Source organism: Microtus oregoni, unplaced genomic scaffold (genome assembly GCF_018167655.1).
Source record: "Microtus oregoni isolate MIOR12 unplaced genomic scaffold, Mior012 000016F_ref0000370, whole genome shotgun sequence".
In the NCBI taxonomy this organism is placed as follows: Eukaryota; Metazoa; Chordata; class Mammalia; order Rodentia; family Cricetidae; genus Microtus; species Microtus oregoni.
The window spans coordinates 17,191,752-17,215,874 of record NW_024543075.1 but is presented as its reverse complement, the minus strand read 5'-3'; the positions used below and the strand labels follow the sequence as shown (position 1 = coordinate 17,215,874).

At 52.2% G+C, this 24,123-nt stretch overlaps 1 protein-coding gene across 4 annotated transcripts; it reads left to right on the top strand.

Annotated features, from left to right (window-relative positions):
- The first annotated feature begins 481 nt into the window (after window positions 1–481).
- Fbxl19 (F-box and leucine rich repeat protein 19) lies at window positions 482–24,089 on the top strand. Of its 4 annotated transcripts, none has more exons than XM_041666218.1 (13): window positions 482–564; window positions 827–969; window positions 1,323–1,516; window positions 4,465–4,665; window positions 6,025–6,168; window positions 6,279–6,365; window positions 6,444–6,662; window positions 7,171–7,332; window positions 8,506–9,017; window positions 17,131–17,294; window positions 17,387–17,548; window positions 22,040–22,258; window positions 22,359–24,089. In XM_041666218.1, the coding sequence occupies exons 4-13, from the start codon at window positions 4,489–4,491 to the stop codon at window positions 22,535–22,537; spliced, it is 2,025 nt and encodes a 674-aa protein (XP_041522152.1). In that variant the 5' UTR covers window positions 482–564; window positions 827–969; window positions 1,323–1,516; window positions 4,465–4,488; the 3' UTR covers window positions 22,538–24,089. The 4 variants fall into 4 exon arrangements, with proteins under 4 accessions (XP_041522152.1, XP_041522151.1, XP_041522154.1 ...); XM_041666217.1 differs by having other exon boundaries at window positions 518–680; XM_041666220.1 differs by lacking the exons at window positions 482–564; window positions 827–969; window positions 1,323–1,516 and adding an exon at window positions 2,992–3,319 and having other exon boundaries at window positions 7,171–7,203.
- Window positions 24,090–24,123: the final 34 nt, after the last annotated feature.

Here is a 24,123-nt window from a genome sequence, read left to right as displayed (position 1 = left end):
CAGGGTTTCTCTGTGGCTTTGGAGCCTGTCCTGGAACTAGCTCTGTAGACCAGGCTGGTCTCGAACTCACAGAGATCCGCCTGCCTCTGCCTCCCGAGTGCTGGGATTAAAGGCGTGCGCCACCACCGCCCGGCCTTTTTTGTGGTTTTTCGAGACAGGGTTTCTCTGTGGTTTTGGAGCCTGTCCTGGAACTATTTCTTGTAGACCAGGCTGGTCTCGAACTCACAGAGATCCGCCTGCTTCTGCCTCCCGAGTGCTGGGATTAAAGGCGTGCGCCACCACCGCCCGGCCAGACAGCAGTCTTTGTCAGGGGAAGTAAAAGCAGAGTGGATTTAGGACGGACACTTCCAAGGGAACAGTGAGCAAAGCGTGAGCTTCAAGGAGCCTTTTTACTAGTAGTCCTGGCTAACTGCGACTTCACACAGTTTTGGCCACAGTTAACTTCCCAGCCAGAAAAACCACACCCACCAAGTCTTCAGCAGGACTGGAAAGTCGGAGGAGACAAGGAAGCGGTGGGACTGGCGTGGGTTCGTCGTAGCGAATTTTCCAGGGCGCAGGAGGAAGGTCAGGATGGCATAAAGCAGACCCATTGGCAGTTGAGATTTCAGAGGAGGCTCCCAGGCTGAAAAGACGAGGCTTTACAGCACACAAACGCTACCAGTTCGGGTTGAGGAAATTTGGTCAGTGTGCGCGTCCTCTGTTAAAAGGAGAGAGGGCGCCCCCTGGGAACAGTGCTGGGTAGAGATGGTGGGAAGACCCAGCCGAGGACAGGAGAGGGGTGGGGGTTAAGATGGGGGTAATCTACTCGTCAGTTTTCTTCCCACAGAAGCTAACTGTCCGGCATGATGGATTCCTGGGCTTCCTAAACGACGGGGATGGAAGGGGCCTCGAAAAAATAAGTGCCGTCACATGCTCCGTACCAGAGCTGGTTACTTTCTTGAACACTTTTAACGCTAACTCTGCTTGGAGGTGAGTATTATCATGCCCCCCTTTCGGGTAAAAAACTGAGGTTTGTTGACTTCCTAAGGCAGGAAGGAGATTTTGTACATTCCAAAGTCTTCTTCCTTTGGTCCGCCTGACGTGTAAGGTATTGATTTGCAAAGGTCTGGGAGAAGGAGCATCGTATGTGAGAAGCCCAGGCTTCTAAGGGACAACAGCGTGGGTGTACTTTCCGGCGAGAACCACGCCTCCCTTGGCGCAACAATATTGGTTACGGTTGCTTTCTTTTAAAACATGAAATCCTCACTATCCGAGAAGGCCGACATTCTAGACTCCCTGATCACCCCGATGTTTCTCTCTCTCACCCGCATTGATTCCCACAGGTGACATCAATTCTCCACGGGAGAATGAAAGCCTGAGACTACATTTCCCTGCAAGCCTTTGGAAAAGAAAGCCAGAAGGAAATAGACTTTCCGTTTCCGTTTGCTTGCAATTTGGCGTGTTCACGGTGATACATATTTCAACAGCTAGAGTCCTTTCTCTGTACAGCTAAAGAAGAGACTTCATACCCCAGCAGGTACTGGCACCGAGGGAAAGCGACTAGGTTGCCATCTCTACAGCAGTCCTTTCCTACTTATCCGCAGATACTAGCCTTAGCGGTTGGACTACAAGTCCCATAGCATCGTCTGCTCCTACACCCGCCATCTTTGCGGTAGCCCCCGCCCCTCTCGCTTCCATTGTCTCGACAGAAGATAAAAGAGGGGAGCAGGGACGACTACAATTCCCGGCAGGCTTTGCACTACCGAGTGCGGGATTTTGATAGTTCAGGCAGGCAAGGCGCTCCAAGTGGTAGAATGAAGCGACCAGGAAAGGTTAGGTAGCCTGCCATCTTTATGGTAGTCTCTTTATCCTCCTGGTTCTGGCACTCTTAAGGAATACAGGAAGGCTAGAAAACTACTATTCCCATCCCACTTCATAAAAACCGACTTATTAGGTGTACGCCCCTCATTCGCCATCTTGCTTGTAGTCCTTGTTCCTTTTCACCTTTCCATTGTTCCTGACGAGTAGAAATGGCAGCGGGAAGGCAGCAGATGGACTGCGACTCCCGTCAGGTACCACACACGCGGAGGGTTGTGGACCAGAGGGCGTGTGAGTGCCTGGAAAGGAGGTCTGGTCGGGAGAAAAGGCCATCTTGTTTGTAGTCATCGTTCCCGCTCCTTCTCTATGTCCTGCTACGGGGAGTCTCTGGTCAACTGGACTATAATTCCCGCCATGCTCGGCTCCCAGCATGGCATGCCTTTCGCCATTTTAGTTGTAGTGCCGGCTGGCCCCAGTATCCCATTTTTCCCACAATAGCGCCAGAATTTACAGGACTACATTTCCCGTCGTGCTTTGCACGTGCTTGTCCTGGAAAGTAGAGCTGGTGAAGGAAGGAGGGAGAAGGGGGCGGGGTTCCTTTGGGAGAAGGAGGGAGTAAAAAGGAGGAGGTGGGAAGAAGGGAGGGGAGAGGGAGGAGAGGAGGAAGGAGGAAGGAGCTGAGGAGGGATGAGAGCGGCGACCAGGGCCTGGGGCCGAAGCAGCGCGAGGCTAGGGGATTAGGGGTGCTGAGACACCCCAACTGCCCCCACCCCTTTTCTGCCTCTGCCTCATCCTCTCCTTACACCCTCCCATTTTAGGAGAGGATTTATTCAAATTTTATTTAAATCCCTATATCTTGAGGGTCGCGCGTTTGAAGGGGGGAGGGCGGGGGCGCGCGCAAGCTGGGGGGGCGGGGCCGGAGCAGCTTCCTTCACCCCCCCCTCTGCGTGCCCTGTCTCTGTAGGTCAGGGGGCCGCAGTACAGGGGCGGACCCAGGGGAGGGGGGCAGGTTGCAGCGACCCCCCCCTCCCCGGGAACCGGCGGTGGGCGGGGTTTGAACCCCGGAAACGGTGGGGGGCCCCGGGTCTGTCCCTGGACCCCTGGTCAGTTGGAGCTGGGAAGGGGCCAGTTAAGGGTCGGGGGCTTTGGGGAGAGGTGGGGGTGGGGAGCTGAGACTCGTACCCGGGACTGAGTGGGGCCCGGGCAGAAGCTGAGCACCCTGCGCCCGAGGAGCCCCCGTTGGCCTGGGGGGGCTGAGGGACTGAGCCCCCCAGAGCAGGACCTCCCCCTGGAAGGGCCGCGCCGCAGTCCGTGGGAGGGCCTCGCCCCCGGCGCTCCCCATCTCCACTCGCTGCTGTCCCGGCCTCCGCCGGAGGGAGGGGCCGAGCGCCCTCGGGGGGCCGTGGACCCCGGCGTTCTGAGCGTTCCGCGCCCCGCGCCGCCCGGCCCCCCCGCCGCCGATGGCCGCCGACCCGCCGGGAGCTGCCGAGAAGGGAGAGATGGCTCCCGGGACACGTGTGAGGTGGGTTCATGCGGCTCCTCCTCACCCCCAGACCTGGGCAGCTCCCACTCCCATTCATCCTCAGCCTGGCCTCTCCCTGCCTTCCCCGCCCCCAGCCTCACCCTCCCTTTGCTCCAAACTCTTCTCCAACCTTCTTCCTTATAACCTCCCAACCCTAGGGAACTGGCCTTCCTTCCCCGACCCTGCTGCCCCTTGCAGACCTCCCCCTCCATCCCCCGCCTCCCATCGCCGCCCTCTAGGCCCCTCCCCTGGAGTGCTGGAGGGCCCGTACCCTGTAGATGGTCTGGAAGTCCTTGGAAAGGGAGAAGCCTGGGGGAAGCAGGTCTAAGACTGGTTGGGAAGAGACCCCTCCAGGCTTGCAGAGTCCATGTGGGATTTCAGAGGATCTGGTTTCCATGGGCAGGAGAGCCCCAGGGATTCCAGACAATTAGGGATGAAAAGCAGCCTGGTAAGATGTGGGGTAGTGGGGGGGGTATCTAAAACCGAACTCACCTTGAATTTTGTTGAGATGTTAGGCTGGCTCGTAGAATCCCAGGGAACCCGGGAGATTACCCAGGCTGCTTGAGGGATCCTCTTGGATATCTTGGAGCAGAAGGCTTTCTGTGCTGGCTGAGAAGGTTCACTTAAGCATCTTGGGGTGCCAGCCCTGGGAAGTTGAGAACACAGTGGGTCATTAGAAATGGAGAGAATCTCGTTAGAGTACCGAGATTTGAAAGGTTTGAATGACTGGGACCCATGAGAAAGAGAAAGGAGAGGGAGAAAGAAAAGTGTGGTCTTTGCCCCCTGCCATCTGGAGGTAAATCTGTGACAGCATGGGATGTGTGGCTAACAGGTATGAGTTGGAAGCTCCCTGAGGTCATGCTGCAGACGGAAAGCCTTTTCCGGGAACCTGGGCTTGGGAGGTTAGAGGAGGGGCCCCAGTGTGTCTCCTTCCAGGGCTTGGGAATAGTAAGGCCGAGGGAATGTTAGAGGGAGGTCTTGAGGAGTGGGAGGGCCCTCTGCTCAGGACACGCACTAGAGGGCTGACCTTCTTGGAGGGTAGAAATAGAAGCTCTGCCCCTCCTGAAGTGCAGGGAGCTTGCGTCCAGGATTCTCTCAGGCCAGCTTGAGCGGGCCTGTCTGACCTTACCCTCATCTGCCCACAGCCCTCGGCGTTGCTGACGCCCCCAATGTCGTCGAGCAGCCGGGGGCCGGGGGCCGGAGCGCGCCGACGCCGAACCCGCTGCCGTCGCTGCCGGGCCTGTGTGCGAACTGAGTGCGGGGATTGCCACTTCTGCCGAGACATGAAGAAGTTTGGGGGGCCCGGGCGCATGAAGCAGTCGTGCCTGCTTCGGCAGTGCACTGCGGTGAGTCTTGCCCCCACCCCCACCCCACCCCGTGCCGGGTACCTCGAACCCCAGGCATATTTCCCCAGAGCACCATTAGTAGTATTGGTCCGAGTACTCTTGAGGTGTCTGGTGACTGCCCCCCGGGATGTACAGTACACGCGGTGAGTCTTGCCCCCCATTCCTGGTATCTTGGAGCCCAGATATAGACCCAGAGGGGGTCTACCGGGCTGCATCCCTGAATGTACCTTAGAGGCGCCATTTGCTCATTCAGCCACTTCCTGTCTTCCTTCACCAATTTATTTAAATGTCTGATTTTGTCTTTTTCACAAAGTGAGGTACCCGGAAGAATCTGCCTCAGGTCTATAGAAAGCTGAACCTCTGCTGTAAACCCCTGCCTGGGTATCTGTGCAAGAGGGACCCATCTCTACCGCCAGAGAATAGCTCTTGCCTTTGTCTGGCCTCTTTCACACACCACAAGTTTCTTGAACTTGAGGCCAGGACCCCCTTCTTGTGACCTTGAGCAAATCACTGAACTTCAAGTACCTTCTCGATAAAATGTTTCTTTTGCCCAGTTGTACAGATTAGACCGTAGTGTGCTGTGAATGCCCTATTGAAAGGCCCACGACACAGCAGTTATCTGGGAAACGTTGTGTCTTCCATGCCTCCCTCACCTTTGAAGCAGCCCTGGGCACCAGAATGGCCATACCTCAGGAGCCACGAGAACAGGCTTCATCCTCGGCACACATCCCTGCTCCTTCTCTTCCTGGTCCAGCCGCTTCCGGCTTGCACTCTCACCCTTTTTTTCCTTTGTCCCCCAAGCCTTTGCCCCACTTTCTCATCCTTCTTCCTTGATCTGGATCCACCGCCTTCAGCATCCCTGATAGGCCTCAATGTTCCCAGTGTCCGCCCTGAAGTTACATTGTCTGGAGACTGCCGCCTTTTCCCCTTCATTCCTGATCTGGTCTCACTGTGGGCTCCAGATCACTCTTTGGACTGCCCACTGAACAACCTTGGAATTACCCCCAGGCTACTGTTCTGTTTTCTGTAACCCATTCCCAGCATCGTCATTTGCCTGTGGCCTCTTCTGCTCCAGGCCAGTTAAGTTTCAGGATCACACTTGGTCTGGCTCCTGTGCTGAAAATTCCAATAATGGCAGTAGCTATGTCTCCAACCCCCTCATGCTTTGTCTTGTTTTTTACAATGAGCTACAAAGGAAAGATTCCCTCACTTTATATTAAAGATGCTAAAGGTCATCCTGGCAATAGGACCAAGTTAAGGATTTGGCTGTAGGATCTGAACCTACCTACAACTGACACCGAAGAAAGTTTACCCTGTGGCTTGGTTTTGGGGTCTCTGATGCCTCCTCTTTCCCAACAGCCCGTGCTCCCACACACAGCTGTATGCCTCTTGTGTGGGGAGGCAGGAAAGGAGGATACAGTGGAGGGAGAGGAAGAGAAATTTGCTTTGAGCCTCATGGAGTGTACAATTTGCAACGAGATCGTCCACCCTGGCTGCCTGAAGGTGATAACTCTGGGGTGGGCTGAACTATCGGGGAGCAAAGAGGTAGGCCAGTATATCTCTCTGGGCGTATATTGGCACCTTCTGTTCATTGTTTGATCTCTTGCCTACAGATGGGAAAGGCTGAGGGTGTTATCAATTCAGAAATTCCCAACTGCTGGGAGTGCCCCCGATGTACCCAGGAAGGACGGACAAGCAAGGTAAAGCAGGGGCTGGGATAAGGGCAGGTGGGGGATCGGGAGCTAGGTGGGGCCTCATCCCCAGCTTACACCTTCCAGGATGCAGGTGAGGGGCCAGGGCGCCGTAGGGCTGACAATGGTGAGGAAGGCGCAAACCTAGGGGGTGGATGGAAGCTGACAGAGGAGCCACCACCGCCACCACCCGTGCCCAGAAGAAAGGGACCTTTACCTGCTGGCCCTCCCGCTGACGATGTGCCTGGGCCCCCCAAACGGAAGGAGAGGGAGGCGGGGAATGAGCCCCCAACCCCAAGGAAAAAGGTGAGCGGAAGGGTGAGGTCCGTCCAGCACATGGGATTCTACGAGCTGTAGTCTTAGTCTGGTATGTGCTTTGGTTCTGGAGCCAGGCCCTGATTGACCAGGACGCGAGGCTTTGTGGGTTCCCCCAGAGATGTTTGGGAGTTGTAGTGGGAGCTGTGGGTGGAACATGTTCACTATGAAGAAGAAACGCAAGTATGGATGGGGTAACTGGTACAGGCCAGGAATCTGAGAGACCTGCAGGATTAGGGAGGAGCTACAGAGCATGCTCAAACTACTACAGAGGCGGAGGGAAGGGCCCGAAAGAGCCTGAGGGGGAAGAAAGGAGCTGAGGAGCATGCTCAGTAAGCCAACACACTGATTACAAGGTTAGTGTGCTGAGCAGTCTTCCTGGGATGGGGGCTTCTGGGATTTGTGGTCCAAGAAGAGGTCATGGACCTTAGTTTGGTAGTCAGTAATGGTTTCTAATGGAGTTTCTTTCTTCCCCGTGTCTATCTCCTTGCCCTGGTAGGTGAAAGGAGGCCGAGAGAGGCACTTGAAGAAGGTGGGTGGAGATGCCTGCCTCCTCCGAGGAGCGGACCCAGGCAGCCCCGGCCTTCTGCCCCCCAGGGTTCTGAATCCGAGCCAGGCATTCTCATCCTGCCACCCTGGGCTCCCTCCCGAGAACTGGGAGGTGTGCCGGGGACCTCCTCCTTCCCCCTCCCACCCTTCCTTGCCCCACTCTCCGTAGGAGACTAAGATCTGTCCCTTCCTGCTCACTTTCTCTTGCCCGAACCCCACATGGTCCCTATGGACCCCTGGAAAGCGGTGGTGGGAAAATAGACTGGGTCCAGGTCATAGGAACCCCTGGTTTCCAGCAGCCATTGGACTGGCATCTGACCCATTTTTCTCAGTTTTCTAAGCCTAAGTGTAAAGAACTGAATTTATATTTCTATCAGATCACTGATTCTCTATATGGTCTTGGCAATTTGTTAGCTGCTCTAGACTAACAAATAAGTTTTCTAATTTGTGAGATGAAGACAGTTACTTACCTTGCCTCTTCTCCCATCCCTCAGCACTAGATAAATCCAAATAAAAGTAATGGGGCCCGGAGAAGTTAAAAGATGGGCCTAAGGCCACACGGCAAAGCTAAAATTCTGATACTACTCTGCTCTGGTAATCTGAACACAAGGTTCTGCCTGACTGGCCAGGTCCTCTACCAAACATCAGTTTGTAACCGTGGACAAGTCACTTAGTCTTTTTTTGTGGCGGGGAGGTTCGAAACAGGGTTTCTCTGTTGCTTTGGAGCCTGTCCTGGAACTCCCTCTGTAGACCAGGCTGGTCTTGAGTTTACAGAGATCCACCTGTCTCTGCCTCCCGAGTGCTGGGATTAAAGGTGCTTGCCACCACTGCTCGGCTACTTAGTCTTTTTGAGCCTCATTCCGTTTCCTCCTGTCTAAAAGGAGTAGTATAAGTCGTCTCTGTATTAGGTCACCGTGAGGACCTGACTCAGAGAGCAAGGAGACTCTACACTAAGAAAGAATTACTGTGGACTTGTCTAGTCTAGCTGTTCTGTGCTGTAGATGATGCAGCAGGACTTTCCATGTCACAGAATGGGAAGGCAAGCCAGCACTCCACACAGGGTCTCCTCTGGGAGGTTCATGTGCCATTGACTAACCCACCAGGCTGCCTGGACTTTGAATCCCCACTGTAGATAAGGAAACTGAAGTCCAGAGAGGGACTGTTTGGGAACAATTAGGAACTCAGGGCTGTCTCCCGGGCTCCTTATCCTCTGGTGACTCCTTCTGGGTGAGTGGTTGGGAGAATCATTCTGGGCCCTTGTACAGCCTAACCTGTCTCTCTGCAGAAACCAAAGCCACCTATGGCCTCGACTGAGGGACCCGCAGCGCCATCCCCATCACCACAGAGGGAGAAACTGGAGCGTTTTAAGCGAATGTGCCAGCTGCTGGAGCGGGTGCCCGATACCTCCTCTTCCTCCTCGGACTCGGATTCTGACTCAGACTCATCTGGCACCTCGCTGAGTGAGGATGAAGCTCCGGGGGAGGCCCGGAACGGGCGGAGGCCAGCCCGGGGTAGCTCCGGAGAAAAGGAGAACCGTGGGGGTCGGCGAGCTATACGCCCTGGCAGTGGGGGACCACTACTCAGCTGGCCCCTGGGTCCTGCTCCACCACCACGGCCTCCACAATTGGAGCGGCATGTGGTACGCCCCCCTCCTCGAAGTCCCGAGCCTGACACTCTGCCTTTGGCTGCTGGATCCGACCACCCCCTGCCTCGGGCTGCCTGGCTTCGTGTCTTCCAGCACCTGGGACCCCGAGAGCTGTGTGTCTGCATGCGAGTCTGCCGGACTTGGAGCCGCTGGTGAGTGTCCAGACAGGCCTGAGTTCCTTTGCTGCCACGCGTCTTGCTTACTGGGTGTCCTATAATAGGTCTGATTCTCTCTGAATCTTGGCCTTCCTTGGTGTCTGTTGTAATGTGATCCTTTCACCGGGACTGAGCTCCCTTAACCCTCCCCCAGTGACTTAGTGGAGAAGAGATAGTGGAGTCCGGAGTGTGAATCTGGACCCTGTGACTCCAACTGTTTCCCTTTAGCTTTTACATACGTTGAGAGTTAGTATGTGCAAGTGTGGTGTTCAGCGGTGTCCACTTCTCACGATTTGAGATCCGTCTCCTGAGAACAGTTTAATTTGGTCCCAGCTTTACTAAGGTAGCCCTTGCCTTCTAAAGCAGCCACACTTGGGCCTCTTGAACCAGCCCATCCCTTCCCTCTTGAGCCCCCCAATCCTCCAAAACCTGGCCCCCCTTCTGACCCTCTCTCAACAAGCTTCCTCCTCCGTCAGGCTCCCACAGCGTGCTGTTCCCTAATAGAGCACAAAGAGACCTTTGGCAAGTGGACAACCTTTCATTATTTATTTTCATGTTCCCATCAGTTTCTGGGGGTGGGGACACATACTGAATATTGATTTTTATCTCCATATCCCCAGCACAGTACAAAAAGGCTGTATAGATTGATGTTCAAGAGATGTTTTACAAAGTGAGTAAGTTCAAACTTTTTCCCAGGACTCGGATTCCTGTCAGGGCTTCAACAATGTTGCATCTCCAGCCCTGGGAGGCTGAGGCAGGAGGAGCCTGAGTTGGAGGCCTGTCTTGGCTACATAATAATACTTTGTCTCAAAAGAAAAAAAAAGCGTGGCCTGGCAGCACCAAACCTTAAACCTGGCGGTTTGAGGCTCACTGAGGCTTGTAAGTTAAGTTAGGGGCTAAATTAAAAATCCCACCCTCTTCCTTTAGGGCAGGATCTGGAGAGCTAGGACTTTGCCTTGTGGTGTCTGTGGAGCCAGAGAGGCTGGTATGCAAGAGCCCGAGGCAAATGTCTCTGGTCGACTGTTTGCTCCACTGAGTTTATGCCCTCGGGCTAGTTCTTTAACTTCCTCATGCCTGCCTGCCTCGTTTTCTGTTTTTATCTTCCCTCCTTTCTCTGCAGCAGGAATTGAACCCAGGGACTGGTGCATAGGTCAGTCCTCCACCACCAAATTATACGCTGAGCCATCTTGCTTTTTAATTTTGAGACGAGCTCTCCAAACTGCATAGACTGGCCTTATGATCCTTTTACTCCCAAGTAGCTAGGATTACCAGTCTGCACCACCAGGCCTGGCGTCGTTTTCTTCACTTTTTTGTATAAAACCAGGATAACTGGGTGGTGGCGGCATACACCCTTAGTCCCAGCACTCCCAGCACTCGGGGAGCAGAGGTAGGTGAATTCTGTGAGTTTGAGGCCAGCCTGGTCTATAGAGTTGAGTTCCAGGACAGCCAGGGATACACTGTCTCAACATTCCCCCCCTCAAAAAAAACAAAAAACAAAAAACAGTGCTCAGGGAAGAGTCCATAGACTGCATACAGGCAGACACAGGAGTTGCTGAAGGTACCCACACCTTCTGAGATGTAGTTACTGGGGTGGTACTTGCTTGTCGTGCCTTTTTGACTGAATCTATGCTGACATGGGATCCGTAAAGAGACCTGTAGCTGGAAATGGACAAAAGCAGGGAGGCCATTGAGGTCATAGTGTTTCCTATCTTGGGCCCTGCAGCCTAGCCCATGGCTTTCGTCCATGGTGACTTATATGTCTTATGGCCTCTATTTCTCACTTGTAGTCTGGGAAGTGTATTTTAACGTAGTTGGAGCTCAGGTCCCAAGAAGTATCAGCTCCAAGATGCCCTTGTAATTCAGGATACCAAAATCCAAACAGCTCCCTCTTTGTATATAATCTACTCAATCTCTGGATGACTTACAGTATCTAATACAAAGCGAATAATATATAGATAGTTACTTTACTGTGTCGTTTAGGGAATAACAAAACATGTCTCCTTCGGTACATAAGCAATTTCTGTTTTGAATGTTTCCATCTGTGGGTGGTTGACTCCTTAGATGCAGAACCTCAGATACAGAAGCCAAGTCCTGCTTACCTTGTGGGACTTAATGAGGCGGTTCCTGCAGACCGCTCAGCAGAGTGCCTGAGGGGACTGAGCCTTAGCAAATGGTGCCTTCAGGTGAGAAAAACCTGTAAGGACAGAGCAGAGGCCTGTGGGGACCACAGTGGGGGCCTTATCAGGAAGCTCTGCCAGATCTGGGCTCTGAAGCAGGAGCAGTAGGGAGAGGGGTACAGATTGAGACTTTGGGGAAGAGGTGAGGAGACAGAGTTTTGTCGTTAATTCAGAATCCTCCTGCCTCTGTATTGCACCAACATGCCTGACCTAAGTGAGAAGGAATGGCACCTGGGCTTGGGGGTGCAGGTCTGTAATTCCACTGCTTGGATGATTGAGGCAGAAAGACTAATGTCCAGGCCAGCCTGGCAATTTATCAGACATTTCTCAAGATAAAAAGACTAGAAAAGCCGAGTGTGGTGGGGCACTCCTCGGGAGGCAGAGGCAGGTAGATCTCTGTAACTTGAGGCAAGCTTGGTTTACCCAGTGAGTTCCAGAACAGCCTACGTTTAAGAGAGGGGGGAGAGAGGGGAGGGGGGAAGGAAAGGGTGGGGGCTGGGGAGATAGTTCAGTTAGTAAAGTATTTGTTGTGAAGACCAAAGTTCCATCCCCAGAACCCATGTAAAAGGCCAGCATGAGACAAGAGAATTTCTGGGGCTTCCTGGCCAGCCAGCATAACCTGATCAACAAGCCCTGGTTCTGGGAAGAGACCCTGTGTCAGAAAAACAAGGGGGGTGGGGGAGCAGCTGGAGAGATGGCTCCTGAGTTAAGAGCATGCATGGCTCTGGCAGAGGACAGCAGTGTGGAGTTGTGACTTAGGGTAGAGCGCTCGCTTATCGCGGTTCTGGATCAAGCCTTCATACTGCAGAAGAGCGGCTTGGACGTGCTGACTCATTGGCTGTGAAGATGCCATTGTGAGTGCCAACTCAGTGTGACCCAGAAGCCTGGGCTGGAGGCAGTGGGTTTCCTGAAACTTGGTATCTCAGTGGAGAGTGAACTCAGATTTGATCTCTTTGGTTGAAAAACTTGTGAACCAGTCAGAGGCCACTGCTGAGGAAGTAAGGTCTGGTGCTGCCATGAGAGTTTAGATAGAGCAGTGTGTTCTCCACCTTCCGATGCTGCGACCCCCAACCATAAAATTATGTCTGCTGCTACTTCGTAACTGTAGGTTTGCTACTGTTATGAAACAATGTAAATATCTGTTTTCCAGTGGTCTTAAGCAACCCCTGCGAAAGGGTCTCAGCCCACAGGTTGAGATCTGCTGTGATAGGGAGCAAGAGGAGGGACATGAGTGTGAGCTAGAGAAAACAACCCAAGAATTTGGGAGATCAAGGTGGGTCCTACAGAAAGGGAGACCCAGGAAGGAAGGGATGCCGAGCAGTGGTGGGTGTTAATGGGAGGTCACGGGAGATCTGTGACCAAAGGTGACAATTGGCTTTGCTATCAGAAGAGCTAGTGGAGGGCTAGTGGACTGCTTGCCTAATATGTAAAAGATCTGGATGTCTCCAGCCATACACACACACACACACAACACAAAACCTTGCTATTCCTGACTGTGCTTAGAGGCGGAAGAGCCAAAGCCAGAGTCTAGTGATCCAGCTTAGCCCCTGGTTTCCCAGAAGGCGTCTGGCATTCCCTAGCTGCTAAGGCAGCGCGGAGTGAATGAGCATAAAGGAAGAATGGGTGTGGGAAGCGGTAGAGAGGGTGTAGCTGGAGAGGGTTGTAAGCGGGAGAGCAGGCAGTTGCAGGCTTTCCTGTCTGGTGGCTTTGATTATTTAGAACTGGGAGGCAAAGGGGCGGGCAGGGGAGTTGTGGAGGAGGTGTTGATGTACCAGGTAGACATTGCAGTTTTCAAGGACGTGGGCAGAGAAGGAAGTAGGAAGGACTAGCTCGTGGTCAAGGCTGGCTGGTGGGAGACTGGAGGACAGTGGAGTTTAGGAATCCCAGAAAGCTCTTAGAAAGGGAAAGCTAGCTGTGGCCTGTGTCCCCTGAGAGAGCACTCGGGGCTGGCCCAGCACTATCCCCAGGACCTTCTGCAAGATGAAGTTTGAAACTGCAGTGGAGGACAGGGGGGTGTGGGCTGGGCTGGAGTCAAAACAGGGATATCCATGCTTACCTATTCAAGAGTCCTCAGCTGAGCGGTGGTGGCACACACCTTTAATCTCATAATCCCAGAACTCAGGAGGCAGAGGCAGGTGGATCTCTGAGTTCCAGGACAGCCAGGGCTGCACAGAGAAACCCTATCTCAAAGAAGAAAAGGAGAAAGAAATAGAACGTGTGTGCGCCTCGTCTCCTAAGTGTCTCTCTTCTCAGTGTCACCTCTCCAGCTTGAGAGACATCCATGGCTCTCCGTCACCTTCAACCAGTCCTCAGTTCCACTGGACATATGCCGGGCCCCAGGGAACCCTTCCTGTGCTGCTCCCTTTGTTGCTGTAACAAGCCTTTGAAGTCAGAACTCTTACCCCATTTTATGGCTTGGGAAATAGAGGCCCAGAGAGGTCTCCCCAAGTGTGGAGGTGGAAGGCCCGGGGTTTAGCCCTCCCCAGCTTAAACACTTCACCTCTGGTTCTGTGCCTGTGACTTCCCTACTGCCACCCTGGCTTCCTTGGTGGCCTCCATCCTGACTTTTTCCATTCAGGATCCAGGCTCCATCCACTCAATACCTGTGAGTCCTTGAACAAGGTTTTGTTTTTGTTTTTAATTTATTTATGTGTATGTGTGTGTTTGTGTGCGTTTATATGCACTAAAGGCGTGTGTGAGCATGTTGGATCCCCTGGAACCAGAGCTTCAGGCAGTTGTAAGCTGCCATGTGGATTCTGAGAACCAAACCCAGGTCCTCTGCAAGAGCGGGAAGTGCTCTTTACTGCTAAGCCCTCTTTCTGGCTCTGGAGTACATTTATTAACCTCTCTGGGACTTACTTTTCTTAACCGAACAAAGGGGGTGATAATCATCTCCCAGGGATGGTGTGGACTTAGATGCATAGTGCAAAGAACAGAACGTGATACATAGTAATCCTTGAATAAACACCTGCTGTCAGGCCTGTAGTCAGCAGCACCATTATGTTAGGGGGAATTTTCTTCATTCTGGAGTTTTCCAGAGCTGCCATGTCGTCCTGCCTTTGTCCACCTTCCCCTTTCTGGAGTGAGAATATTTCTTCACAGCCTCAGCTCCAGCATTGTCTTTACAGGATGTTCCCTGCTCCTGGTCTCTGGGCTGAGGTGCCATATGTCCTTACCATCTTGGTCTTCCCCAGTGGATACTCCTATCAATAGGACCTCAGCAGTTGTTGGCTGCCACACTGAGGTCTAGTCTCAGTGTCCTGGGCCTTACTGCAGGGGGATGAGTTGACTCCAGCCAAGAGACTTCCTGAAGTTCAGAGTTGAGCCTTGAAGGGCCTGGGAGAGTTGGCTTTCTAGCAACAAAGAAGGTGCCAGAGTATACTGGCCCTAGCTGGCTGGCTTTTGTGGAATATAATACAGAACCAAAACTGGGGACCTCTGAGTACCCTCAAATTGGGATTTTCTTTCCAAGCATTGTCAGTCCAGGAGGCCTTCAAGGAGAGGAGCTGTTGAGCTAGGACTCAAGGCTTCGGGTGTAGCAGGAGGGCAGAGCAGCAGGGGAAGAGGCTGGCTAGAAGATGAATGTGCTGTTGGTTTCTTCTTAGAAGTGGAGGAGTGTGTTTAGTGGCTGAGGCGGGGGAGGAGAGGAAAGACTGGGAGGTGGAGGACCGACTGGAGCCTTTGCTGAAATGCAGTTGCTGTGGAGTGCTGGCAAGGTTTTGTTTTCTGTTTTTGTTGTTTTGAGTCAGGCTCTGGCTCCACTGCTCAGTGTGACCACAAACTCCTTAGCTGAGAGATCCTCCTGCCTCAGCCTCCTGAGCAGCTAGGGCTACCAGCATGTGCTTTGTACCCAGTTATCTGACCCTTTAAGGAAAGCAAAACTTAATCGGTTGGGTTTTCCAAAGGAAGTCTGGTGGGTGCCGCTGCATCCTTCAACACCTGCTGACTGGCTATAGTTTTTAAGTACTTTACAGTCACAGCAACTCCTGACTGGAATGTAATAGTTTTCATTATATTTATTTAAATTTCATTTCTTTACTGACTTTTTCATTCTATTTATTTATCTGTTGGTGTGTGTGTGTGCTTGGTGTGTGTGTCTGTCTGTCTCTTGAGGGGCTGGATGTGGGTGAAGTAGATGAGGTGGCATGCTGGGACCCAAATTCTGTCATCAGGCCTGTCACCAGCATCTTTACCTTCTGAGTCACTGGTTGGTGACAGTGTCCCACTGGCCTTTAAATGTTTTCTTATTTGGGAAGAGGCGTGGTTTCAGAGGATGACTGAAGTCAGCTCTCTGCACCTTCACGTGGGTTCTGGGGACAGAACTCAGCAGGTCACCTGGCTTGCGTGGCGAGCATTTTACTGACCAAGCAGCTGTAGCCTTTGTGTCTATTTTAAGTTACACATTTCTGTGAACCACTGTTGTCTGCTGTTTGTTTTTTGTTTGCGTTTTGTTTAAGACAGGGTCTCGTTAAGCTGAGGCCAGCCTTGAATTCCTGAGTCTTGTCTCCTACCTTAAGTGCTAGAAGTGCAGGCCATGCATCTCTACTCCCAGCATAACATTGGTTGGTTTTGTTTTTGTTTTTCGAGACAGGGTTTCTTTATATTCTGGCTGTTTTGGAACTGACTCTGTAGACCAGGCTGGCCTCGAACTCATAGATCCACCTGCTTCTGCCTCCTGAGTGCTGGGATTAAAGGTGTATGTCACCACTGCCTGGATGTTCTTTTGTTTTTGGAGGCAGGGTCTCTCTTCAAAGCCCTGTCTGTCCTGGAACTCATTATATAGACCAAACTCACAGAGGTCCACCGGCCTGTACCTCCTGAGTGCTTAAAGGCATGCACCATCATGCCTGACCCACCTCAAGTTCTAAAGTAGCCTAGACTAGTGAGTTCCAAACCAGTTTGGGCTACAAAGTGAGTTCAGACCAGCCTGGGCTACAGTGTGATATCCTTTCTCAAACAGACCTAAAAAGGTAAACCCATGTTATACACAGAAATAGACAGATAGCAAGAAAGATCAAGGACATAGTAATCCCTCTTCCAGCCTGCGGCTCTGCCTGCATATCTAGTTCAGTGGGAATTCCCTGGCTTGCCTTTGAATACTACAGAAGACAGTGGAGTCTCATGGAGGAGCTTCAGGAGAGCTGGGAAAGGTTACTTAATTGGCGAGCCTTCCACTCGCTGTGTGGTGGACTTGTCGAGTCTTTGGAATGCTGGAGTCGGACTTGTTTGCCTTCGGAGTCTGTGTGTTTGCGGTTGTTTCCCAGTGCCTGGGACCCACCAGGCCTTCCATAAACAGTGAATAAATGCAGAATGGCGGATGAGTTGTTGTGGGAGCGCACGTAGTGGCAGCCTGGCTTGATGTCAACACGTGCAGTAACTAACCTGGACTTCATACCTGCCTTTAGTGCGTTGGATGCTAGGGTCCAGAGGTGAAAAAGGCCAAATCTGTGCCTTGACATCCTAGTGAGGCAAACTCCATAATCCAACCGACGGAAAATATCGGGGCTGTAAGTCCAGACAGAGTAAGCTGCCAAGTTCCTGTGAGCTATCATAACTTAGGGAGAGAAGTCAAGGAGCCCAGAGGTAGAGTCTGGGGGCTGCTCTCAGATCCCTTTGGCATTAATTAGATCAAATAATGTGTATGGAATTTGTAGCTAGTCCATGAACTGTAATTACTTCATTTGATCTCAGCCCTGCAAGCAGCCTGAATCACTATCTTCAGTTTGTAACTGAAGTCTTCCTAACTCAGGGAGAGGAGTGGACTTGCCCAGGGTCTTGCTTCCAGTTAGCAATGAGGTGGGGTCCTAAGTCCAATCCTTTGGCTGGAGCCAGAAGATTCTTGTCATCCATGGGACTAGCTCTGGTGAGTGTTGACATTGTGGGTTCCTTGAGAATTGTGGCTGAGGACTCTGTCTCCTCCCTGTGGCTGGCAGGTGCTATGACAAGCGTCTGTGGCCTAGGATGGACCTAAGCAGGAGGAAGTCGCTGACCCCACCCATGCTTAGTGGGGTTGTCCGCCGCCAGCCCCGAGCTCTGGACCTCAGCTGGACAGGTGTCTCCAAAAAGCAGCTCATGTGGCTTCTGAACCGACTGCAAGGTAGGGAGGGCTGGTGGTGAGTCAGGACGGGGTGAGCACAAAGCGGGGTGCCCCATGGAGTTCCAGCACCTGCTTCCTGACCTTGTTTCTAGGCCTGCAAGAGTTGGTGCTTTCTGGGTGCTCCTGGCTTTCCGTCTCTGCCCTGGGTTCAGCCCCACTGCCGGCATTGCGGCTCTTGGATCTCCGTTGGATTGAAGATGTCAAAGACTCCCAGCTTCGTGAGCTGCTGCTGCCTCCACCAGACACTAAACCAGGTTTGACCAGAACGTGTTCCTTTGTAGATGGCTTAGGTAAAGTGGAGGGGTAGCTCTGAAGGCCCTTGTGACATGCCAAGCCTTAGCACAGGAATGGAAAGAAAGAGGACTTTGAATAGGAACGCCTGTCTTCCCATTTTCATTCCCTCGAGATGCTGCTGTGTGCCAGGAGCTAAGTCTCAAAAGCACAGGGAAGGAAAGGCCCAAAGAGAGTAATGGTGCTCAGATATCTTCCCGCCCCAGTACTCTTCCTACCAGAGCCAAGAAGACCACCCAGAGGGGCATCTGTTTGTGTCCCATGCTCTAACTCGTTTTCTCTCGCTCTGAATAAAGACCACTTTTTTGTTTTCCATGCCTAGGGCACACAACACCCTGTGCATGTTAAGTCATCACTCTACCACTGAGCTTACAGCTTTTGTTGTTACTGTGGTTTTACACAGTGTCTTATTATGTAGACCAGGCTGGCCTCAAACTCACAAGGGACCAGCTTGCTTCTGTCTCCCATGCTGGAATTGGTGTGAGCCACCACACTTGACCATTTCTTGGTTTTTGGTTTTGAGACAGGTTTTGTTCTGTAGCCTAGACTGGCCTGGACCTGTGATACTCTGCCCCCGAGTACTGGGTTCATACACGTGGATCACCATCCTTGCATAAAACCAGTATTTTCACTGTGGTAGCTGAGGGCTGGCTCAACTGATCTCCTGCCTCATACCATCCCTGTATGTTGGCTACTTCAGCCTGGCCAATTTCTCTCCAATCCTGGGGCCTTTTCCTTCCCCTGTCATCTTCACCTCTTATGCTGGACCGTTCTTCATCTAATTAACAGCGTCTTTTCAAAATTCTGTAGAGGAGAAGACATGACACTTTGTTTTGTTTTACATTTTACATCTCTGAAGCCATGAATTCATGGGGAAGAGGTTTCAGCACACACAGGTTCTTTCTATTGACTCTCAGCAGAGCAGGGCAGGCTGGGTCTTCAATGGAACCTAAATTCCTTTTTTTTTTTTTTTTTTTTAAGATTTACTTACTTATGTATACAGTGTTCTCTCTGCCTGTATTCCTGCAACCAGAAGAGAGTACCAAATCTCATTACAGATAGTTGTGAGCCATCATGAGGTTGCAGGGAATTGAACTCAGGACCTCTGAAAGAGCAGCCAGTGAGTGCTCTGAACCTCTGAGCCATCTTTCCAGCCTGGAACCCAGATTCTTTAATCTTCGTCTTCCTTCTTTTTCTGATCATTTCTTCCATTTTTGGAGCTGTCTTAGCTACTTAACAGGCTCACTTCTATGACATACACTAATGGGCCCTGCCCTTTTCCCCACAAGTTCTAAATGACCTTTCTTCCCTCTGGCGGACTTGGCCTATGGCCAGTCTGTAAATGTGCTCCTTCTCTAGGCTGTGAGCTATTTGGAGGGAAGAACTCAGGGCTTGCCTAGTTGAATGCCCACAGAGGAAGTAATGGAAGCCATGTTTGGGTGCCAGACCTTAGTGGCACCAACAGCCTTAATGCTGCCGTTCATTGTCAGGGTGAAGTAAGCGTGGGTTTTCACAAAAAAAAAATCTCTGATCTATACTGAAATGTCACTTTTAGGGGCTGAAGAGATGGCTCGGTGACTGCTTTTCCACAGGAACTTTGAATCCTGGTACCCACAGTCGCTCACAACCATCTGTGACTCAAGTCCCAGGGCATCTAGTACCCTTTCTGACTTCCTTCGGCACTGTACACAGATAGCATACCTGCAAGCAAAATACCCATACATTTATTAAACCATTTAGCTGAACAGTGGTGGTGCATACCTTTAATCCCAGCAATCGGAAGGCAGAGACAAGCCAGCCTGGTCTATAGAGTGAGTTCCAGGACAGCCAGGGCTACCTGGAGAAACCCTGTCTGAAAAACAACACAGCAACAACAAAAGATATCCTTTTCGTATTTAGTCATTTTCTGACAGCTTTAAGCCAGGCTGGATGTGGTGGCCCACCTTGTAGTCCTAGCTTCTGAGACAGAAGCAGGGAATAATGTACCCTTGAAGCCAGCCTAAGCTAAAATTAAGATTCTATCTAAAATTAAATTTTAAATAAAGAGTAATAATTCTAACTGAAGCCTAGTAGTCCATTCCTGTGATTTGAGCTACTCAGGAATTTGAGGCAGGAGTATCAGGAATTCAGGGCAAGCCTAGGCATCTTAGAAAGTAAATAAGAACACTGCTTATCGGAGAACGTTCACCTAGTGTGCATGAGGCCGTAGGTTCGACCCTGACATCCCCCCCACCCACACACACACACTGCTTAGCGGAGAATGTTCACCTAGCGTACATGAGGCTGTAGGTTTGATTCTGATTACCCCCCTCCATACACACACACACACATAATTTTCAGCAGTGTGCAGATGCCACAGGACAGTTTTGGAAACTTGGCTTGTTAGTCTGTGACATATGATGTTTTTTTCAGAGTCAGGCTGGTGCCTGGCAGGTGATGGCCTTGTGATCAGGGTCCTGGCCGTGTGACTTCTTAAGCATGTGCTCTTGGACGGGTGATGTTGTGATCCGAGCCCTACGGTTCTCACCTGGTGATAGAGGTGATCAAAATAGGGACTTGGCTTCCTTTTTAAAGCTTTTTCATTTTTCTTCTTTAAAATTATATGTATATATCTGTGGGTATATGCACATGAGTGCAGATGCTCATATAGGTCAGGGGTGTCAGGTGCCCCCAGAGCTTCAGATACAGGTGGCTGGGAGCCTTCTGATGTGGGTGCTAGGAATTGAACTCAGGTCCTTTGGAAGAACAGTGTGTATGCCTAACCACTGAGCCATCTCTGAAGTCCCAAGGCTTGGCTTCTTTATTTGTTTGGTTTTGGTTTTGGTTTGGTTTTTTGAGACAAGATTTCTCTGTAGTTTTGGAACCTGCTCTGGAACTCTCTCTGTAGACCAGGCTAGCCTTGAACTCACAGAGATCTGCCAGCCTCTGCCTCCCCAGTGCTGGGACTAAAGGCCTGTGCCACCACCGCCTGACCAGGGCTTGACTTCTTAGAGTATAGTTTCAGGCCCAGCAGTGTTACCACAAGAGAATTTGAAAGAAAAGTAAACCTGAAATCTTGGGCCTCATGGTAGACCTGCAGCAGTTCTGGGGTGGGGCCAGCAGCCATGTGGAGTGGGAGAACACTGACCTCTCCCCTGGAGACAGAAGAACAGGAGGCCTCTGGACTCTTTCTGCAGTGGCCTGCAGTCTTTTGAGCATAGGTCATTTCATCAGGGTTTGTAGACAGAGCCATTTTTGGAATGTAGCTTCTGAGTGCGGTAATAAGAGTTAGGTTCAAAGCGGAAGCAAAGATAGGAATCAGTGTTCTATCAGGAAGTTATCCTGTCCTACTTAGTTTCCTATCACTGTGATAAAACATCATGACCAAAGGAACTTGAAGAGGAAAGGGTTCATTTCTTTTCATTATAAAGTCAGAGTGGGAATTCACGGCAGAAACTAAAGCAGAGCCCCTGGAAGTATACTGCTTACTGGCTTGCTCTCCATGGCTTGCTCAGCTTGCGTCTGTTATACCCAGGTCTACTTGCCCAGGTGGTGTCGCCCACAGTGAGCTGGGTCCTTCCACATCAGCCATTCATAGGAACACACCACACAGACTTGCGTGCGGGCCAGTCTGATGGAGGCCATTCTTCAGTTGATAGTCTCTCTTTGAAGATGATTCTAGCTTTCTTCAGTTGACAGTCTCTCTTTGAAGATGATTCTAGCTTTCTTCAGTTGACAGTCTCTCTTTGAAGATGATTCTAGCTTGTGTCAAGCTGACAAAGATAAAAACAAAAAAACCTAACCAGCACATACCTCCAAGAAGATTTCGAGTAGAGGAGAGAGCAATATTATCCCTTTTGTGTTTGAGAGTGGTTCCATGATACCAGAAAGTAAATCAGGCATAGTAGCATCCGGGAGGTAGAGGCGGGAGAATCTCGCTAGCTTGAGGCCAGGGAGGTCCAGCCAGCCAGAGTGACACACAGCAAGGGTGTGGGAGGATGTCTGCCCTCAGACCTGGTTCCTGGTGGAGAAGAAACGAGAGGAGTTGAAGCGCGACTGTTGTTGAGCCAGAATCTGACCTCACTGGTCATGGGGCGAGTGGCGGGGTACTGTTGGTTGGATTATTATAAAGTTGCTGAGCATCCTACTGGGGACAGAGCAGTGGGCAAAAGTTCTTGCTTTTTTGGAACTGACGTTTTTATGTAGGGAGAAAAAGATCCCTGAGGAAAAAATGTATTCAGTGCATCAGATACTGGGGTGGGGGTCATGAGAGGAATGTTAAGACTTAGCTCTCACAGGAGGCTCCCTGGGGAGATAGGAGTGGGTGCTGTGGGTGTTGGGAAGAGCAGGTCACGCGGAGCAGCAGGGGGGGGGGCTCATGCTGGGGGCAGGTGTGGGGCAGACAGTGGAGAGCATGAGGGTAATGGCCAGGGCAGGAGGAACCTTGGGTACTAAATTTTACTTTGTCTGCCCAGGGCAAACGGAGAGCCGAGGTCGGCTGCAGGGAGTGGCAGAACTTCGCCTAGCTGGCCTGGAGCTCACTGATGCCTCCCTGAGGCTCCTGCTGCGCCATGCTCCCCAGCTCAGTGCCCTGGATTTGAGTCACTGCGCCCATGTCGGGGACCCAAGTGTCCACCTCCTCACGGCTCCCACTTCCCCTCTCCGAGAGACACTGGTGCACCTCAATCTCGCTGGTAAGTGGGATCCCCTGTACACCTTGCTTGCCTGGCGGTGTGGGTTCCCTGTGTATTGCCTACTACCGACCCTAGTCTCAGCGGTACCGCCTTATCCCAGGATGCCACCGCCTCACGGACCACTGCCTTCCACTGTTCCGTCGCTGCCCACGTCTTCGCCGCCTGGACCTACGCTCCTGCCGCCAGCTCTCACCTGAAGCTTGTGCCCGGTTGGCAGCTGCTGGACCCCCTGGCCCCTTTCGCTGCCCAGAAGAGAAGCTACTTCTCAAGGACAGCTAGTTGGGTGCCTATATTCCCTTCCCCCAGGACTCCACACGAGCGCCTGGATCTGGCGCCTTCATTTCACCCCCTGTTGGGAGGCCAGGTTATTTTTCTTCATGACTTGGCTCTCCGCTAAGTTTAATGACTTGGGATTCCTGCCCAGGGACTTGAGCCAGCCTTCCCCTTCTCTCCCACCTGCACTGATATCTCTGGGGGTCTTTGCTTCCCATCTCTCCTTTCCACCTGCTTCATTGTCCGTCCCCTTGGGGGAGTGGGTCAAGGGGTACTGGGGAGGTGCTGAGCCAGAGGGATGGTGGGGGGGCCGTGAAGGTGCAAGTAGGGAAGAATGAGGGAAATGGTATCTTGCACACAGGATACTGGGAGCCAGGGGGCTGGGGGAGGTGAAGAATAGGTGTGGGGAGGGCAGAAAGCAGACCAACAACGGTTCATGGAACAAAGACCAGTTGGGTGGGATGGGGGGCCAAAAAGGGGAACCAGAGGAGCAATTGAGGATCCAGGTATCGGATAGGGGGCTCTAGAAGCCAGGAAAGGCCAGGACATGGGCCTGGGAGAGGAGCAGATAGGGGCATAGTACCCTCTCTGTGGGGTTACCCCTCGCCCCTTCCTTCCACCCAGATTTTAGTTCTTTCCCTCGCCCTGACTCCTTGAACGTCACTGAAAATGGCAGCTATTGCAAGGAGTAGGGGCCATGAGCCTACCTGTTGTTCTGCTCATGGCCCAGGGGAGTGGCGAGGGGTAGCCCAGACCCCTGCCTGGCTCTCTACACAATACTTGAACATTCATCTGTACTGAAGTGTTACTTGAACCGGGGGAACCTCGGACCTGGGGGAGTGTTATGTGAGGGGACCGGCTTGACCAAGACTGAGCTAGTGGGTACCCAGTTTGGACTTCCCACCCCCAGCTCTCTTGCTTTACTGTCTTGAACAGCTCCACCCCTCCGACCTGAGTTGGGGTGGGGGATTTCAGCTTAAAGATGGGTAAGATGGGACTTCTCCAGTTTGGCTCTTCCCATTCTTTCATCGTCATGGAAACTGTCCCATTTGTCCAGGGAACTGCCACTCCTGGTTGCCGTGGAAATAGCAGCCAATGGACACCTCCGGAAATCAGTGCTAAGACTGGAACTGGTCCCTCTTAGTTGCTGTGGGAACTTAGTAACAGACCCTTGGCACCTCCCCTCTCCCCACCCCTTTTCTTCTTTCAGTGTGGGGGTGGGGTCTCAAGAGCCTGAGGGAGGAGTCGGGTCCAGGTCCCACTCAACTTAGGCCAGGGGGAACTGGACTGTACCACATGGGGGTGGGGGGAGGGGAATCTATCCACATACCTCAGGTAACAGGAAGGTGCGCGGGTTGGGGGCGGGGGCTGGGCGGACCAAAGGCAGGAGGGAGGGGGGGTCTGGGGTTGGAGAAAGGCTTGACGATGGGGCAGCTTGAGGGAGGGGAGGATGCACCCCGGCAAGGGGCAAGTGGGGTACCCAGCCGGGCTGGACCCCCCTGAACCCCCAAGTCTGTACAATATGGTTTGCTATAAAACTCAAAATCTTCTAGCCGGGGCCGCTGACTTCCTGTGTCTGTCTGCGGTGTCGA